At 31.4% G+C, this 22164-nt stretch overlaps 1 protein-coding gene across 2 annotated transcripts; it reads right to left on the bottom strand.

The window, feature by feature from the left end:
- Window positions 1-3370: 3370 nt before the first annotated feature.
- On the bottom strand, window positions 3371-5646 carry MS3_00004297 (uncharacterized protein; the record flags this gene model as incomplete). 2 transcript variants are annotated; one of them, XM_051212207.1, is made up of 2 exons in its annotated part: window positions 3371-5033; window positions 5112-5646. In XM_051212207.1, 2 exons carry the CDS (start codon window positions 5503-5505, stop codon window positions 4552-4554), a joined length of 876 nt encoding a protein of 291 aa, XP_051072359.1. In that variant the 3' UTR covers window positions 3371-4551. The 2 variants fall into 2 exon arrangements, with proteins under 2 accessions (XP_051072359.1, XP_012794047.1); XM_012938593.2 differs by having other exon boundaries at window positions 3371-5505.
- Window positions 5647-22164: the final 16518 nt, after the last annotated feature.

The raw sequence follows: 22164 nt of genomic DNA, 5'->3' as shown, positions 1-22164 counted from the left end.
AAAGAGAAATATTTCCGAGAATAAGCTAAAACGATTTACTGATAACATATGAATCAACAAATATAAGTTCCGAACTTGGATAAACATATCAAACTTAAAATAAGGCTACATAAGAAAAATAATTAGAAAAGCTAAAAAAACGATTATCACTATGAGAAGGTAATTACAATTTTAATAAAATATTTAATCATAGTTTTATACTTGAAATATGTATGTAGTCATGTTTGTTGTTGTCGTTGTGGTGGTGGCGGTTGTTCTGGTTGTATTGAATCAGTTAATCAAAGTTATCAACCTATTAAGAAACTTATATTGTTTTATAACATTTGAAACATATAGATATGTAACTTTATTCAATACTTGATAAAACTAATAATCAATAAATAGAAATATAACTAAGATTTGTAAAATTATGTTTTTTCTACGTAGATATAAATTACGTAATTTATAGTTAATTTGAATTAATTAGTGTAGTTTCATAAGGGGTTTGTGGAGACTTTAGAAATTTCACGGATTGAAATCATGAGTCAACTAAAGCTAGAACACCATGGAAAACCTGGGAGCACTGGACGGCCGTTTCGTCCTAGCATGGGACTCCTCAGCAGTGCGCATCCACGATCCCGCCCCGTCTCCGCGAGATTCGAACCCAGGACCTATCAGTCTCACGCCAGGCGGTTAACCTCTAGACCACTGAGCCAGCATCCATAAGTGTTAATGTCTAACTTCAACCAATCCACGATGTGTAGTTTTTTTTCTATAATTGATGGAAGTAACTAATAATTAATTTATATAGATTTGAACTAAATACATTATAATGAATTATACGATAGAGTTAGTTTATTGTAAAGTAATCGGATACAAAATAAAAGAAATAAACCAAAATATTGTACACTTGACTTCATCTATATTTCTATGTAGTTACAAGTAGACTATAGACATTAATGTAGAAAAGCAATTTTTTTTCAAGGTTATTAATACATCATTAACTTTGAAGTCAAATATTTTTTTATCGGAAAATTACACTGTTCTTCATGACTTAGTTTCATTATTGGAGATGTTTTCAAATATAATACTTTAGTAAACCAAGGTAATTAAGCGACAAATCATTCAGAACAGATCTACTGAAACTTTAAGAGTAACTAATTGTCGTATATTGTCACATTTTTTGATCTTACTGCTTGATTAGAATGTGGTAATAAGCACATTCCAATTTATCGTTAATTAGATTTCTAGAACTGATAGCTTACCAGATGATCATCAATCTGTTCAGTTGACTTACAAATGAACACTTACTTTCTAAAGTAAATAAGTGATATTTTAACTGTATCAAAGCAGGTATTACATTGAGATAAATATTGCTGATTTAACTATCGTATCTTATCTAATTCCTAGCCAACAATTATATGGAGATTATTATTCCTATCACTGTTTTTTTTTTCATTGTGTGAAATACTTCATTATACCATTTAAATCTATTTGATCTTAACATACATATTGACCAATGGTAATTAAATACAATTTTAATATTTCATGAGAAAAAAAGTGAATGATTATATTGATAATAGACTTTCATTATTAATAAATATATCTATGTGGAAATTTGAGCTTGAGAAAAGTATCTAATGGTTAAGTGCTCACGCGCGAGATTGATAGATCCTGGGTTAGAAACTCAAGAGGTTTGATCGTGGATGCACACTGATGAGCAATCAGACAATAGGACGAAACTATTAAAATTATTACAATATTCACAAAACCCCTTCTGCTATATATAATTTTAAATAGTATTTGATATAGTCAGATAAATTAGATAATGATACCATGTCTAATTTTACTCTACTAATAATTCGTAGTTCCTTTTTTTCCCTTAAAATTGTGTTTCAAAACTAATATGATCAAATTATGCATGTAGACATTTAATAACACTTACAATCATAATATTATACAAGCAAAATATAATGGTTGAGATCATGAATTAATTGATGTTAGACCACCGTTGGAAACCTGGAAGCACTGGACTGCCGTTTCGTCCTAGTGTGGGACTCCTCAGCAGTGCGCATCCACGATCCCGCACCACGCGGGATCTGAACCCAGGACCTACTGGCTTCGCGCCTGAGCACTTAACCATTAGACCACTGAGCCGGCATCCAATGGTGTTAGTGTCTAACATCAACCAATCCACGAAATTGCGCGACCACCTTCCATTGTACTGAGGTAGATACCTGTCTCTACCCGACACGGATTAGCTCCACTGGTCACGACTTCTCACTAGAACTCCGAGAATTCCCTCACGAAGCTAGTCACTAGTGAGCACATGTTAATTATCAGTATAGAGGTTGTGGAGATTGTTAAGTTTTTGGTTGAGATCATGATCTCAACCAAAAACTTAACAATCTCCACAACCTCTATACTGATAAAATATAATGTGTTTATTATAAGATTTAATGCTTTATAATACTAAGGATAGAAAGTATATCCAAGTGACAAATGGAACAAAAATATTTCATCACTACAGGGATTATGTCAATCATGTATAGTTTAGAAAATTATTTCAGCATGAAACAATTTTACCAAGTAATATACAAATGATTAATTGCGATGGTTTTCTTTTCAATATTAAAAAAAAATACCATAAAATGTTTACATTATATGTAGGCTAAACGTTCGATTCCACATACTTGTCGATATAAGTAATAAAGCTAAACAATTCATGGTGTATAGTCTTTAAAGAGTCAATAGTTCTACTTTAAATCAATACAATAACATATCACTATTCTACAGACTACTTATCATTGATCTTTTTTTTAACTTGAAACATTCAGCCTATTACTGATTAAACATTCAAAATATTATGAATAACAATATGAATGAAATTAAACATGTTAGGCATTTACAATTTGATGTATCTTTATTCGATCATCTACTTACTTTTATAATAATTTCTGTTATCACGATTTAGTTAATCATTTCTCAATAAATACAGGGATTAGACCACATAAAATCTATTTTCAATCAAATTTACTCAAACCTTTCAATAAGTTAAATTTTCGTTTACATTCTAAGTAACATGAAACAGTCAAAGGTGGTTCTTCCATTTTTTTTTATCAAACTGTTAACTTTATGCTTTAACTAATATATAAACAATTTATGATTTTTTTTGTTGAATTCAACATGATATCAATCTGTTACAACATTCATTTTAAGAATATTAAGGAAACTTTTATTTAATGAATTGATAGTAATATTGAATGATCAAACTACTGAGAATCATCTTCTTTTTTTATAAATAAAAAAAACGTTTCAATCAGTCAGTCACTTAGCCAGCCATCCAGCCAGCCAGTCGAGAAACCCCCCTCATCATACCATATAAGATCACTTCTTTTAAAAAATATATATCTAAATAATACCCGGTTACAACAAACTTATTGTATATCCCATCAAAATAATAAATAAAAAAAAACAGTGTACAAACCTATAGACTGAATAAATAATGAAATGTCATTTTTTTTGGGTTTTTTTTCACAATTTTCGTTTTCACAAAAGTATTTAATTTTCAAGTAGACACTGACAATTCACTTCAATAATCCATCATAATGATTCTTGTCATTTAGTGAATAATTTCACTTTATAAGATTATTTGTTGATGTATAAACAAAAACAAAACAAAAGAATGTTAAAGATCTTTTCAAAGTTATGTAATCAAATTTAAAATTGTCATATGGTTAATAACATTAGTTTAAATTACTTGAAAATACCATTCATAATATTGATAATACAGTAATCATTATAACTGCATTATGAGGCAAGTGTTCACTTGCAATCCTGAAGAGAAGCAGAAAAGAAGAAGGCTAATGAATACATTACGTCGGGAAATAGAAGCAAATATGAAAAGGATGAATAACAACTGGAAAGAACTGGGAAGGATTGACCAGGACAGGGTTGAATGAAGAGTACTGGTGAGCGGCCTATGCTCCTTCACGAGGAATAAAAGGCATCAGTAAATAAGTAAGTAAGTAAAGTAATATTGTCATTCTGAATTACATCTACTATTACATTAAACCATAAAAGTATTATACAATAAAAACACAACGAAAAAGCGAGTTTTTCTTCATTGACACTTTACTATTTCATCCTCTTTCAATATATTCAAGAAGGAACATAAGAAAAAACAGATATTATTATCAAATTTGAAATTAAATGTTACAAATTAATTATTTTATTGAATGGTTACTAGAGTTCATGTATGAGGTTTACTTTTTATCAATTTTTTTCTCCTAAATTAACTATCATATACATCAGTAAAAATAGGTAGAAAATAGACATAAATGTTTAACATGAAACTTCCGAATGAACTAGATAATACATTCCTTCCATATATATAACATGGACTTATAGTGAATTTAAACATTTCGTGGATATATAGAAAATATTGTTACAAAATTTTTAAAAAAAGTGAACATATTAATGTTTGTTAGCTGAGAAGAAACAGAGATGAAAAAAAATGAATGTCGCATATCCTCTACAACTATGACATAGTTTGTCTTATGAAAAAAACACTTATCTGTTATAATAGATGCTTCTCCTTGTTGGTTGATAACTTGATACATCTGGTGATGATACCAAATCATCTGCAGGTCTTGATCTTGAAACATACATGTATATTGGACCGTTAGGAGATATTTGAGCTCCTGATTGATTATCTACTTTAAGATAAGTTACTTCATCATTCACCGCTGGACTAGATACGGTTCTATAGCTTGTAACACTACGTGGTCTACTTGGTTCTATTGTATCATATCGTCGTTCAATACTGACTGGTCGACTATTCCGATACACATAGACATCTTCAGGTGAAGGTGAGCGACGTACACTCTGTCTTGTCACAGGTCTAATATACACTGGTGATGGGGAGCGAACTGTCCTCTCATACGATCTGGTATGCTCATGTGGGACAGTAATCACTGTAACTGGACCATTTCGAGGTGAAGTATCATGGTAGTATGTTGGTGATACCGAAATTTGACGGATTGCTGTAGAATCTCTTAAAAGAAAAAATGGATCTTGTTGTGCTTTAAGTATTGTATTACGTAGCAAACCAACATCTTCAGGTCGCTTACATTTATATGATTCATAAGATCGTCTCCCAGTTCTTTCATCTTCTATTCCTAATGTAAAACAATCAGGTCGACTTTTGTGTTCATAAAAGCGATTAATTTCTCTATAAGTTAGATCAGATCTGTATGAACGTGATCCAGTTGATTTACTTTTCTGAAATCTTACTCTATCCACTAAACAATACATTGAACCATGTGATTTTCGTCTTTTAAAATGTTTTTCTATTAAATTATCAGCTGCATTTGCATCAAATGCTTCATTATTCTTTAATATAGTTCTTCCCATTGTACATACTTGAGCTTCTTGAAAGAGTAATTGTTTAGATTTGCTATCCACATAATGATCACCAGCTTGTGAATAATATGTTCGACTTTTTGATCTATTACGCGATGACATGTTTAATTACTCAATATATATATAGATATAGATATAGATCAAACTGTTAAGTCAAATGTAATAGTTTATTGTATAGAATGTTTGTTTTAATGGTGAAATTTTTAAAATTAAACTTTATGTTGTCAAGCTTTTTATATTAGTTGTATGAAATACATATTTTCTTAAATATTCTATAGAATTTATACCACAGAGATGACCTTGATGTATTGATCAAAAGATTTAAAAGTGGGTGTTACATTACATTTTCTTAAGTAAAATATATAAAAACAAAAGATAATTAAATGTGTCATTTAAATTGTAAACATAGAATTGGTAACTTATATATAGAAATCAATAATTATTGTAATCACATTGTATGATTTAGTCACCTCTATAATAGTCTACTACTGTTGTATTTATCCTCATCAAATAAATAAATAAATATGGATAATTCACATTAAAAGTGATCTAATATTAACAAGGTACTGAAGTGAATAAGTAGTAGTATTTCAGATCTTAGGTTAAAGTTCATCATTGATTGCTTAATCTTCAACTAGGTTATTCAACTATTTTCATTGTTACTGTCTTACGATTCAAAGCCTTTTTGTACTATAAAACTCTAAGCATTATATGAAGATAAATTAATCAACTAATTTCCATAATTGCTTATCACTTTTATACTGTGGTGTGTGCTACATATATACACATAAGTAGTATATAACGGTAGTCAGAAATAGAATTTATTTCAGTAGAAGATAGAGAAGGAAAGAATGGGAACGGAAAGCCATTGGTATGAAAATGCAGTAACAATGAAATCTGAGACAATGGATTGATATTTTGCAAATTAAGTATTTACTGTATGGTTCTCAGATTTTAGTGTGATATTCTGTAATTTCGTACTCAAATACATTCGATTGCCTCACTTGTGTTCTTACTCACTACAATACAATTAAAATTAGAGATGAACTTGATTTAAATGAAGATTGTTTTCTTTATTTAACTGAATAGTGTGAAAAAGTCTGTATGATGATTTTCATTCGAGTCTTGGATTACAGATGATACAAAAGAAACAGTTAATCCTGAGATAGTGTGGTTAAATAATGAAAAAACTAAGATAGCAACTTGAGTGCACGGAACTATTATACTTAAGAGAGCTAAAAATAATGCACTAACTAACTTCTTAGTCCCGCATTACATGTTGAATAGATAACCATAGAAATATTCGGGTTGATGAATTATTTCGAACAACGTTGAAAAAATACTGCTGAAGGAAATAAATGTACCTGTTGTTCAGAATGTGTGTTTCACAACTTTATTATGCTAATTCTAAAATTCCTATGTCTGTTACTCCACCAACGACTAAAAACGTCAGCACAGCTATCAAACAAGTCAAGAGTGTGAAAGCAGTAGGACCTGACATTATACCACCTGAAGTACTGAACTCAGACATAAAAGTAACTGCAAAGATGCTTCACACTATATTCAGGAAAATCTTAAAGGAAGGACAAGTGCCGACAGACTGGAAAGAAGGACACCTCGTGAAGATATCAAAGTAAGATCTGAGCAAATGTGAGAAATACAAAGGCACCACATTATTGCCAGTACCAGGAAAAGTTTCCAACAGAGTGTTGCTGAACTAGGTGAAAGACTCAATAGTTGCCTGGTTTCTAGATCGAGAGGTCGGATTCCGAAAGGATTGCTTATGCACATTCCAGATCGCAACACTACGGATCATCGTTGAACAGTCAATTAAATGGGACTTGTTACTATACATTAACTTCCTTGACGATGAGAAAGTATTTGATAGTGTGGATAGACGGACATTATGGAATTCATATGATGGACTACAGTGCAAAGTTGTGTATGAAGGACAGCTGTGACTCATTCCAAGTGGGGACCAAAGTCAAAAAAGGTTGCCTACTCTCCCTTGTTTCTTTTTCTCCGATGATTGATTGGATTATGAGGTTCTCGACATCTAAAGGGACGAACGGAATACAATGGACAACTTGGATGCAACTAGACGATTCGGATTTCACAGATGACCTGCGTCAGTGGACCTCAACAAACACGAGGGAAAAAGAAGGATCTTGAAGTATAACTTGAAGAACACTGACGCAATCACACTTGATGGAAAATGTGGAGTGTTTCACGTAAATGGGTAGCATCCATGAACGTTGAGGATCTGATACAGACAAAATGCCAATGATTGACAAAGCGAAGACAGCATTCCAACAGTTGAACAACACATAGAACTCAAAGCAATTATCAATCAATATCAAAGTCACATTCTTCAGTACGACAGTTCTACTGCACGGAGCTGAAACTTGGAGGTCTGCTGCAGCCATCGTCAAAAAGCTAGAAATATTTATAAAAAATTTTCTATGTAAGATACTCAACATTCATTGGCCAGATACCATCAGGAACAGCCTTCTGTGGGAGAGAACAAACCAGGTTCCAGCTGAATACGAAATTAGGTAAAGACCTTGGAAGTGGATAGGACATACATTACGAAAATACTCAAACTGCATCACGAGGTAAGCGCTCACTTACAATCCTGAAGAAAAACGGAACAGAAGAAGACTAAGTTACACACTACGTCGAGAATTGGAAGCAGACATCAAAAGGATGAATAGTAAGTGGAAACAGCTGGAAAGGATTACCTCAGATAGGGTTGTATGGAGAGTGCTGGTGGGCGGCCTATCCTCCTCCACGAGGGGTAACAGCAGTAAGTATATGAATGGAAGTTGGTCGCGCAATTTCGTGGATTGGTTGATGTTAGAAACTATCACCATTGGATGCCGGCTCGGTGGTCCAGTTGGTTAAGCGTTCGCGCGCGAGACCGAAGGCCCTGGGTTCGAATCCCGCTCGCGGGGTCGTGGATGCGCACTGCTGAGGGGCCCCACAATAGGACGAAACGGCCGTCCACTGCTTCCAGGTTTTCAATTGTGATGGTCTAACATCAATTGGTTCATCATCTCAATCAAAAACTTAATAATCTCCACAACCCCTATACTAGTATATGAATAAAATTAAATAAGAAGCAATTGACTACTTTGGTATTTTCGATGAAAAATAGCACATCAAAGTGACATGTCATTAGATTTCACAAGAAATCTGCTGTTAATATTTCTAAGGAAAAGATGTAATTTAATGGAGATCTTAACTGTTTTCTTCATTTCCTACTTTCTTTGGCAATTTATCAATGACAGACTTGTTCCTCTTTTGGTACTTCATTATGTATATTAGACTCATTAGGCACGCTTTTTCTGAATACAAATGAATGAACCACTTTTGTATGGTTATTAAAAAATAAATTCAAGTTATTTATTAGGTTTATTATTGAACACTGGATTATCTGTAGTCACCGAGAGAATCGGAAACAAGATTCAATTTATTCATGGTATTCGGACTCCTAATTTTAAATATTGTAATTGACACTTATTCACTCATTATTCAGTTGTATATTCTTTAAGTGGAATGTTATCTTTCATACTTTGAATCTTACCCTCTGTAGTGTTGGTTATTATGTTAAGCTCATATACCTTATTCTAGCTTTCGGACAGCTCATTCTATTCATTCTACTTGAGTCACATTCTGACCTTGTTATTTATTCGCTTATCAATCTTGACTGTTTTTATATGAGCGCGTGTGTGCACATTTCTTATCGCATTACTCATCACATGTCCGTAATTTACTTTTGTGTAACTATAAATAATGATTAAATGGGAGTTGGCTTACCAGCCATCTCCACTCTGCGTCGTTTGTCTTCTCTTTATTCCATTCGCTTTATATACAAAATATATGTATTCAAAAGCCCATTCTCGTTATTTGACCTATCTAAATCCGTTATTGACTAACGCCATTAAAGTCGATGATTATACAAGAGGATAGGCGATAACAAACATTCATACGATCTAATTGGAGTCAGATCCACGAGCCACTAAAGTGGAAAGCTCAGACGACAACATCGTTCGATCTAAATGACGATTAAAAACTAACGGGTCTCCACAAAACTTCCATCACATAGATCGTCATAACTCATCTAATATAACGTAAAATATATTCAATACTTGGAAATATTTTGTAAAGCTCTGACAACTTGGTTAGTTACGCAAAGCCTTTATATATTATCACGGAATAATATATGTAAAATAACTATAAAACGATTTTGAAGTTTTTGTAAATCAAATCCTCTTACAGAACATTTTCTCTATTGAACCATCTTAATTTTCACACATTTGACAACTTTCAGAATTTTAACACTAATCTATTAGTGCACATCAACAATCTGAACTCCTTTAATTTATACGACATTTTTATAGTTAGAAGTGAATGAAGCAAAGCTTAAGTTATAAAACCTACCACAAGAAATTCTAAAATGATTAGTAAATTCTTTTGTCATGAAATTGTCACGAATCATTCACCGACAAAAACTACCTGTATGTGAATTATTCAATTAATGTGAAAATGATGCGTTACTTTTTTTTACAACATAATCTAGTTCGGCAACTAGGGTTAAACTTTATAATTTAAGCATTTATAGATATATCATATTGATCTTAACAATCAGCCATCAGTATTCAATGACGTTGCTCTCTTAGATAAATTTTTTGAAATATGATATGTAACAGTGGAATTATATTCACCGAATTAGACGAGAATATTTAATACTACTGATAAACTTAGTGACACCTTTACTTTATCATGCTGTACACGTATTCGAGCGTACTTTTGAGCATAGGCAACTTAACCAACCCCCGAGATTAACAAATATTCATAAATAAAACTATTATTAGTGTCTTAACATTGATTTACTGGATCCATATTGGGTTTCTTAGCTGCATTAAAAGTCGTTTTCATCGATCACATGAGTCTGCTTGGTAGAATTTCACTAGCCATCTCACCTTCAAAATCAAGCCTTAAATGGAGTTATATTTCCGAGTGTAGCAGCTTGTTACTTATTTCAAAAAATTTACTAACGGCAGTTTGTTTAATTTTGTCTCTATATCATCTTTAGGCTCCATGACTCAGGCATTTAACCAGATTAGTTTTGTGTTAGAGATGTGATAGGCTATGGAAATAAATAAATTGTCCAGTCAAATAATTTCTTTTTTACTAAACCAAGAAATGCTATCTTGTTATTATGTTCTTTACATGTGAAACTGATTGGTAGATGCGGATTATTGAAGGTCACTGAAAGTTCTGACAGAATGAACATTAAACACCACATAATTACGATATTATCTACGCAACGATAATATCATACTAATTTATTCAGAGAATCGTATAATGATCATTTTTCTAATGTCCTTAAAAGATATCGGATAATCCCTGAACTAGGTTACATCCCATCTCTGTTTCATTAGTTTATCTATAGAATTCGATATTTGATATGAAGTTGACATTCATCATCAATCTTCTTTTTTGGTACCTGTATCATTTTATTGTGCTTTCTAAAATAAATTCTGACATTTAGATAACTGTAAATGAAGACGTTATGTAAAGAAATAATTTTGTCCTTTACATATATACTATTTACTCAGAGATATTTTTGACACTGAGTTTCACTGAGTCTTGATGTAACAATTCTGATGTTTTCACCAACTATGTAACTCGTGAGTGGTAGGACGTAATTGAATCACTAGCTTGAGATTTTTAGGTGACCCGTAAGGTTGTTGATTTTGTATTACGGAATATTCAAGTACATACTAGATAGAGTAAGGAGTGCGTTCCAGAGAATGTAACATCCCAGTAAGTCGACCACTAGTATTGTAGTGATCGAATAACTCAGGTCGGGATAACCAATTTATCGTTATAGCAAAATTCCAGTGTCTTCGTGAAATACAGAAATCATACATTAAATAAATCATTTGCACATCTCTCATCATTTATCTCTTATGAACTCTGTCGTTCCTTCATTCCTGTTGTTATCTTGATTGCCATGTATTTTCTTCTCTCTTTAATTCATTTCAGTCTTCTCAATCTTTTGCTCGCAGGTATTCGACATACTACTCATATCTGGCAACATAAATATCATACACTACAGTATCATCGGCGATGTCCTCTCATAACTATAGTGTTTGAAACTTTGTTTGCCTATATAGAAAAAGATTCAGTTTATCAATGTATTCAGTCTTACTTAACATTACAATAATGGATCATTTCTCAAGTTTAGTGATTAGGAAATTCTCCTGTCGTTTTAGTTTTCTGGTGTGAATAAGTAGAATAACGAATTTATCATTCAATAGTCCTTACATAAAAGAATATGCTTACGTAAGTCCACAGTACTTTGTTTAGTAATCTAGTGCAGTAAATCTGTTATTGTAATGAAAAGTATTATTTTGTTTTTACGCAATAAATGAGACTTTTCCTTATACCATCTTGCTTATGACTTTGTCTTTAATTTTTAAATGAAACATGAGAGCAACATGATGATTTCCATGAAGCAAAATGTTTCCTCAGCTTGTGTTTGAACATGTCACTGATCCTCAGTGTTTGAGAATGGTACCATCCAAAACCTCTTCTTAAACAACGATCCCAAAGCCAACCGAACCAAAATTCGTGGATAATGGGATGCGAAGATACACTGATGGTGATGGTTAATATATAATTTTCTATTGCGTACAAACTGGCTAGTTGTCTTAGTAGATAAGCAACACGGTGTGCCGAAACTGTTCTGGCCTGGACGCTTGACGGAATACCTTCAGCTAGGGGTGTGTCTAGTAAAACTTATAAGGTCAGTATCAATGTCGAAGACTTACCAAGCTAATTATTGCAGGGACTTGTTTACTAATACACGTTATTCCTCTGCCGATTTCAAGTACACATCAATAACGAATAACAATATAAATCATAATGAGGATGTCTGTGACCGTTAAAGAATCCTTAATGTAATACATGATGAGACACACGGTATAGATTGGAATATTTTACCATATAACAACAAACCACCTTCTTACTGAAATTACCTACATCAAATAAACTGTTGTATTTATTTTTCATTACTGTGATCAACATTTTAAAATATTTATCATAAATAAACATAAGTAGTGTTGCCAATCTCTTAACAAAAAAAACAGAAGTCTATATATAGTAGATTGCTTTTATATCTTATGAGATTATCATACAATTTTATTCCAATGAATCTATGACAGTCACATTGTGTTCATATCCATATGCTTATTGACTTTTGTGAAATGTATAGAAACAAATAATCAATAGGTGAACAAATAAAAAAGATTATTTCTACGCATATACACAATTTGTGATAATGAACATTAAAACCTAGATGTCATAGAAAGGCCAGAGTTTAACTTTTTTCATCGTTTTATAAACGATCAAAGGAAAGGGGAAATGATGAAAGAAAATGCACCAACATTTCAGACATATTTTGTACACTTTTTTTCGTTATCTGTAATGTGTGTACAGTTTAAATTTTAATGTGAAAATGTTTTTAATATGAAAAAGTCGTATGGAAAAATAGGAAGTATAATGACATGTTTAAATAAAACATTTGATCTGATCAAGTAATTCTTCTTTCGTTAATATTACTGGACATGTTAGATGAGAACACCGCATGAACAGATTATTTAATTCATGTTTTTAGTTCCATGACTTGTTTACAGTGAAATATGGCTGAATATAGGGAAGTGCAATTGAGAAATATGTTCTAGAATATGTAATATTTAAAGGTATTTTGGATTGTGCTGAAATCGGTATTTATTTAAATGAATATTATGTTGTAAATACTCATCTATTAGAGGGGATTTATAAACTTGATTGACGACAATTTCTTATAGATACTTCGAAAACGTAAAGCATATGAAATAATCAATAATAAATAAATTGATTGTGCTACTTTGGTTTACATCCAACCGAGTAGAGAGTTTAATGTGTTTAATCAATGTGTGTGGTAACAAATGTAATTTACATTATTTAGTGACTGATACTGGTTATACAAAGTATCGATCGAATTAAGGAAAAGAGCCAAAACACTAAGTGTCTATGCACATGCAAAACCATATGATTACAGATACGTTATGTAATCACATACAACATTATCTAGTTCACCTTAATAGTCAAATTAAGAGTACAGTAATGATAAATAGATATTCAGTTGAAACTTTTAAAAGATCTAATCAAATTAGTCATGTTAAAGTGAAACTTACTAATAATCTTTTCAACAGTAGAAATTCTTTCAGAATGAAGTCTCAAATAAGCATGGAGTTTTGTTGAGAATTGTTTTGTGTTAAGTTTTACACTATTTCACATTACAATTTAATTGATCATAAATTAGATAAAGGAAAATAGATTGGGAACTTCATTTGGTTTTCGCATAAATTCCAAGTAAAATGAAAGCAAGTTATATAAATTCAATCATATGCTTGCTGGTGGTAAACTTTGAAGTAGAAATAACTAAGTTCTCACGGCGAACTAGAACTTATAAAGTTGACCACATATGATGTTAGACGGTAATTTAATTATGATATTGAATGAGGATCATTGTATACCACAAATCAATTAAAATCGGTATTGTGATCTCATTCTCAGTAATCTAAAAGCACTGTTTTCGTTGCGAGACATAATTAGCCTAGATGTGATACAATGAGTGATCGTGAATGAATTAAACCGAGTAGTTTCGAACTAGAACACATCAGTGGATCTATAACTAACAGAGGCACCTGATCAAATTTATCTTGATATAAACAAAATCCTTAATAAAGACTCTTCATTTATTATGTATTTATTAAATTTTTGTAGTCATACAATATACCTATTCATTAATATCAGCTTTACATATTTGTTAAGCTTTTTTTAAATTGACGTTGTACTATGTATTAGTTATTTTTTCTACAGTAACTGTAAGGTTCAAACAGTTTATATGCGTACACAACTGTATGTTGTATATGGTGTATACATGATCGACAGAAAAATCGTGAGCAAGGTAATGCATATTTTAAAAAAGGGTAATTAAATCTAATGTCATTCAATCATAGCGAAGTAACTATGTTACTAACTAGAGAATTTTCATCAAGAAAATACTTGACCGTAGACATATTTTTATGTCATCATAAAATATTTAAACATAAACCATGATTTACAACAATGAAGTAATAACAAACGAGAAGTTACGTTACGAAATTACCTTAATAGTGGCATATAGATCATTAAATGATTTTTAGTGGTTGGAAGAAAGAGGATTATCACCAGTAAGCATACGATTGCTTTTATATAACTTCCTTTCATTTTACTTGGAATTTATGCGAAAACCACATGAAGTTCCCAATCTATTTTCCTTCATCCAATTTATGATCAATTAAATTGTAATCTGAAATAGTGTAAAACCTAACACAAAACAATTCTCAACAAAACTCTATGCTTATTTGAGACTAAATTTTGAAAGAGTTTCTACTGTTGAAAAGATTAACAGTAAGTCTCACTTTAACATGACTAATTTGATTAGATCTTTTAAAAGTTTCATATGAATATCTATTTATCATTACTGTACTGTTAATTTGAATATTAAGGTGAACTAGATAATGTTGTATGTGATTACATAACGTATCTGTAATCATATGGTTTTGCATGTGCATAAACATTTAGTTTTTTGGCTCTCTTCCTTAATTCGATCGATGCTTTTTTTATAAATATATATTGTTTGTGCATCATTACATATAGCGTATAATATAGGTGGCGGAAAAGTACTTCAAGCTGCACTAATGGATTTACATTTGTCTAATTTTTGTTAATAAACATAAGCAACTCAATTATTAATTGATTGAAAAAGGAACCTGATTGACACATTATTTAAAATTATTTAGTTAGATGAAAGAACATAGAATGTCTATCAATATAATGGCCACTGTGTATCGCACTCATTGCAACCTTTAAATATATATATATATATATATATATATATATATATATATATCACAATAATTAAATGAGGGTTTGGTAATCCTATGATTAAATTTTCTGATAATAATAAACCTAACAACAATCTCTTAACTCTTAGGCTATGTAAATTTTGTCAGTAAGGCTAACAGTTGATTAAACATTGTCAACCAGCATGTTTGGTTAAATTATCTGCATAATTTGGAAGTCCTACTAAATATTTACATTTGACTAACATATGTGTCTGTAGGGACGAAGTATACTGAAAGGGAAATTCTATAAAGCAATAAATGGAGTCGTTTTCAACTGAATTCATATTCGTCACTGAAAACATTCGGTCAGTTAAGTAATAGGATACTACAACAGGTTAACAAGTTAATTAGTCGCTGGATGTTTAGTTAAAGTATTTTAACAGTGCAACCAATTAGTTGAGATCTAAGTATCTCACAACTAAATGTTTCTAGCTGTGAAACTGAGCCACACAAGATTGAATATGAAGAGTGAGGATCAATCACTAAGATTAAATGAGATTTAATCGAAACAAGATTTCATCCTAGGGAATCGTACGAAATATCTTTAAACATCTGGTACCAAACTTTACAATTCGAATCCGGTTGTGTATTTAGACTTCTGTCTCAATATAAGATTGTTTTCGTAGCTACCGGCTCACTTTTAGGTTTGATTTTAGCTTATTTCTTTGTAGCAAGTTTTAAAAAGGGAACCGTATATGAGGTTATCTATAAATTCAGTACATACTGTCGTTAAATCGATAATACATCCATCACCATACAACATAGAATTGGTTAGGAAGAACTCTTTGTCCAATTTAATAGCATACACTGCGTAATCATATGGCTCGCTAAGTGGAACCTTGCTTGGAGTGCTCATCTGCGTGCCAGTACACATATTTCTACAGATTTACACACATCTACCTCAGAAGAAACCTCGTTAAATGTCGTAAAGCAGAAAAAGATCTGCTCTGAATATGCCATAAAAGAGGCATTTAATTCATTAATGACATGGTAAAGAGAATTGTTTATTCTTAGAGGTTTTTAAAGATATATATATAGAAGAATAGGAGTTAGAGATGTGAACTGGTAGTATGAATACCCTTTTCCTAATACTACGATTCCAAGAGGAAGTACCTAGTAATCTCCTACATGTTAGCCTATTGGAGTCAGTTCAAAAAACATCTTACTCAGTTGATCTTACATTCGCATTTCCAAGTCTACCAGTGATATCTACTATAACAAAGAATAAATCACTTTAGCTTGCATCTACAAATTCAGCTGCTCCTATAGAGACAGCTATATTGTGCTTATTAACATTTAATTTAAACATCGAACGAGTGGTCATCTCCCAGGTCGGTGGGTAAAAAGCCAGACGAGGACAATACACAATTCCATATTTCCACACCTGTTTGAAAGCAGTTATAGGTGACAAAATCATTGTCGTCGCTCTCCAACATCGGTTTGTAAATGATTGAATGCTAGAAAACTCTGGGCAGTTACTCTCATTTGTAGACCCATTTAAGATTTATCCCAAAAAGCCCTTTAGGAAATGAAAGAGCACATCTGAATCGTAATATTACTAGGTTATTGATTCAACGTCCTACGGTTCAAAATTTCAATTTCGTACAATTCGTCATATCCAATTTTAATGAGAAATATCGCCTTTGCTTATACTAATTTTAGCCGTTAAAACCATGAATTTCTACTAAAACTTCGAGAAACTCATCTGTAGACTGGAAATTAGAGAGTACAAGTCATGATGGATTGTGGAGATTATGTGGCACAAGAGTTTCACATCTAATCGACCGTAATTTCTTAAATAATAACAAATTCTTCATTAAGTTATTCTTATTTATCAAACTACTTATGAATTTAAAGTAACAAATATCCGACAACAAAATTTTAGAAGCTTTGAAATAAAATGTTAATTATAAATAAAAATAATATATTTGTAATATCCCAATGAGTAGAAAATTGATTTTCTGACGTTTCGTGACTTAGTGTAAGTCACTTCTTATGGTTATTTATTCTCTGAAGAAGTGACTTACACTAAGTCACGAAACGTCAGAAAATCCAATTTTCTTCCCAGTGGGATATTACAAATATATTATTTTTATTTATAACAATCAACCCAATGCTCAATTTATTCGAAATTATCAAATCAAACCTTGGTAAAGACACCTATAAAATGTTAATTGTTTTAATCCAAACTGAATGATCTGTTGAATAAAGACTAACGGATTTCTCTATTGGCTATTATAAGAAGTTGAACCTAATATTTGCAGTCACAAAAAACCGCTTTACTTTAATGTCAAATGTAAACTGTTATTTCACACTAATATCTGATCATCCATCACTGTTTTACATTTTCTTAACAATTATGCTTGTATTAACAATCAACAATCAAATGAAAATGGTAGAAAAGAAAGTGCATTGAAATGAAGAAAGTGATTCATGACTTTACTATCCGAGGATAATCAAGACTGTACAGGTTAAACTCAAATGTACCATTTTATAGTAAATTTAACTAAATAAAGGTACAAACTATTGTTCGAAGCAAACTCATAGTTCAATTATGCTTAGTCAATGAATTTTTAAAGAGTATAATCTTATATGAGTCGTACATAACGAAGTTAGAAACATATCATGAAGCTTTGAAATACAAAAAGCATTATAGAATGAAGAAATAAAAGTAAATAAGTTTGGTATAATCTTAAAATTAAGCTGTTTCAAAATAAGACAAAATGTAATCTCGAAAGTAAAATTTCAATCAATCAATGAGAATAGATTTGCATTGAAACACAATCCACATAAATCTTCTAGATTATTCTGTAAAACTTAAATTATCTGACAGTGTCAGGTAGATTTATCCATTTTTTGATAAAATCCGTTTATTAAATACATTAACATGCAGATCAAATGTTAACTGTAAACTCGTGGAGAAATTTATCAAAGTTGGAAAGAATATATGACCTTTTCGACGAGATCTTAGATATTCAGAAGCTTTGGTATAATATATTGTTTAAATCATGCCATACAAATGACTTGATTAGTACTGAGAATATTTTGATATCAAGTTTCTAAGTTTTTATTCGACATTCAAGTTATACTGTTTTTTTAGTAAAACTTTATAGATGTATCCAAAAATATAAATCTTTGATGTAATTAGCTCTCAGTTCCGACATTTGGACTGAATTACATGTAACAGATATCAGTAGTACGCCCATTGTAAGTCGTTCTTTTTGGAGACAGTGGGACGAAATGTATCACATTCTTGTTTCTTTGAAATAATTATGTTTATCAATCAGTAACAAAATGAGTAACTAAGTCATAAAGTCCAGTACATACATACTTAATTACTCCTGTTTCCCTTTATGGAGGAGCACAGGCCGCTCATCAGCATTCTAAACCTAACTCTGTCGAGGGCAATTCTTTCCAGTCCTTTCTAGTTGCTATACATCTTATTCATATCTGCTTAATTAGTCTTCCTCTATTCCATTTTCCTTCAGGATTGTAAGTGAGCGCTTGCCGCGTGATGCAGTTTTATGATTTCCGTAATGCATGTTCTATCCACATCCAACGTCTTATCCTAATTTCCTACTCATCTGGAACCTGGTTTGTCCTCTCTCATAGTAGGCTGTTGCCAGTTCATACTGCTGGTAGAATTATACCAATTAGTTTGAATTCATTCTGCAAACTAAATTATTAGCTAATCAAATTGTGTTTAGGCTACACATTTTCGTGAATCATATACAAAATGTAGGTATCGTATTTTAATTATTCGATTCGGTGATCAGTGCATCTTATTTTTTCATGATGATTATGCTGTGCATAAATCAGAAATCCTTATCCTTGAAGACTAATCATTTGAACATTCTCTGCTGTATTTTAAAAGCTCCGTTTTCTTCATGATTATTGTTCAAATGTATCTCGTTTTGTTAAAATGTGTTTTATTTTTCTTTAGTTTGTCGGTAAATTGAACTTAAATTAGATTCATAAAAGATGAGCCAACATAAATGACCGAATATTGCCATGAAGGATTAAAAGGATTCATTGAAACATAATTAGAACTGAGAAGCAGATACTGTTAAAAGTTAGTGACAGATGATATTGAAAACATTTTTATGCTCTTTCTAGCTTATTTGTACATAGTTTAATTTAGTAGTTTATAGAAATTAGTTAAGCTTTAAGGTAGTTTTTTTAACGATTGAGCTCAGATATACGATCGTAAAAAACTGCTATGTACAATTTATGAACTCATAACGTGTTTATTAGACATGGTCAGATACTACTTGTTAAATGGATTAGACAATTTTGGTTATTACCTATGGAATATCGATTCTAATCTGAATAGCGAAAAAATCTTAAACTTCATACACATAGTTCAACTTGTCATTTTAAAGAAAGTAAGAACAAAGATTTGGGCAAAATAACTTCAATTCATTTTATTTCGTTTAGCACTCGTTGGCTACTAAATTATTTTACACATATATCTTGTATTAAAGAACATTCTACAACATTATAGGGTTGAATAAATATCTACCACTGGCAAACTAAAAGAAGAAATGATAAACATTTAAAAATGCTCAAGAGATTAATGATACTCAAAATGATTGATTGATAAATGCAGAGAAAGTTGAAGATATTGGGACAGACGTTGCAAGAGTCAACAGAACACCAATATTTATCCATTTTAACTTCAAAGTTTATAACGTTACAAGCATAACAATCAGGAGGCTTAACACTGCATTAACCAGAACGTATCTTGCAATCAAACTTTATCCAGTATGAAATATGTTCAGTAACTCAATCAAAGGTCGACAAGTACATCTTTCATGTTACCATTAACTGTGTCTATGAACTCACAATTACCTGTCAGGGTAACTACAATGACCAAACAGAAATGAGAACATATCTTAAATTTTTTGAACACGTTCCATAGAGCCTTTGAACATGGGAAAGAAATACTTTAAATAACGTAATCACCAGATATCTCTTGGACGTAAGGCATTGGTCAATATTTAGGAATCTTTAAAGCTGAAAAATAACCACCCAAGCTCAAGTCTCCCAAAGTTTGCTAAAGATATTTCTATTAGGTGTCAGAAACCTGATTTGTGTCCTTAAATGGAGATGGCTGTTAATCTTTCACTCTCTTGATGAAGAATAGTTTTAAAATACCTCATAAATTGTTGTTTGACTCTTTCTTCTAATTAATTGCGTTATAATTTCATTTATTCCGACTGCCTTCTATACTTGTAATCTTATTTTAAGTAACTGAGGTTTACTCATTTTATTCTTACTTATTACCAGTGTTTGGTCATCGTGCAACCACATGTTTCTAGCTCTTTTGTAGTTTTGTTACTAACAGTATTGTAGGAGATTCTTTCAAAAGAAGATATAAATTTGCGGTATTGTATTTAATTTGTCAGAGTTTATGCACTCTTTTTGTAACATACTGATGTGTGATGATAGCAATTTCTAACTAAACTCTTTCATGTAAGTAGTCTAAAGCCGTTTCACAATAACAATTTTTAAATATTAGAGATTGTAACCGACCGACAAAAACGAAACGAAATAAACTATATTCATGTCATTTTGCTCAAATCCTTCTTCTTAGCATTTACAAAGTCTGATTTTGGTAAACTAAAACATAACCCATTATAGATTTCTAAAAATCTTAGCCAATCGAATAATTCCAACATTTATTTAGTAAGCTTCTACTCAGAAACAGTTAAAAAAATAGTAGTGAGATCATAATTTTGACCTAAAAACCATCAGTTTGTTTTTAAGATTTATATTTGTGCAGATAATTTAAATGTCGAGTTCTTGAGTGTGAATTGTGCTTAAATTGTAATACCCTATATGTCTGATTTCGAGTTCCGAATACAATACGTTTGTTTGTGCTCACCTATATCTGTCTGTTTAGACTGCGTTTAGACTGCGCTATTTCGAGGATTCCTAGTTCGTATAATAATTCAAATACTTCTAATTGTCACATTGGCGTTGCGATGGAGCAAGTGGTGGAACATTTGGACATAAGTTCAAATTTTGATGCTTTCTAGAATTATATGGAAAGGTTCGAAATCTACACTATGATCAAGTAAGATGTTGAAAATGTTAATATTCTGACCCAGTTCTTTACATTCATTTTAAAAGAAGCCTACAACTTATTAAAAACTTCAGCATTCCCATTCAAGGAACTGCTACTAGATTATGTAAAGTGTACAAATTTTGAGTGGTGTAAAGGAAGAAAATTTCATATAATGATTCGTTCACTATTTTACTACGTTATCCCAATCCGACGTGTATTCAAGGTTATGCAGATGAGCCCAAGCTTGGTAAATGTGTATCCTGTGACAAATTTCACTCATGTAATTCATGTGTATTTCATAATGCTAAATGCTTTAAATTTGGTCAAAGTTGACACATACAAACAGTTTGTAATACTATTGTTCATTTACTTTTAAATAATGCTAAACTTTGTAATTCTGATTTTATTAAGTTGAATGTTCAAAATGAATCATACTCTTATCAGATTCATTGCATTATTTTTCCAGATGTGCATCGTTCCCATGATTCATGTATTTCCAATAAATTATTTACAGATGTATGAAAGATATATCCAGTGCATCAAACCTTGATTAGAACTTTCATGTTGTTGTACCAGATATGATTTGTCCTGATGATTCACATATTTCTGATGAGATTTATTATAAGTGTGAGGAAAATATCTTGAGTGATTCAAATCATGATCGAAAATCTGTTGTAGTTTTGA

This window comes from Schistosoma haematobium, chromosome ZW (genome assembly GCF_000699445.3).
Source record: "Schistosoma haematobium chromosome ZW, whole genome shotgun sequence".
Taxonomy (NCBI): Eukaryota; Metazoa; Platyhelminthes; class Trematoda; order Strigeidida; family Schistosomatidae; genus Schistosoma; species Schistosoma haematobium.
The sequence above is the reverse complement of the archived record's forward strand: the minus strand, read 5'-3'. Positions and strand labels throughout refer to the sequence as shown.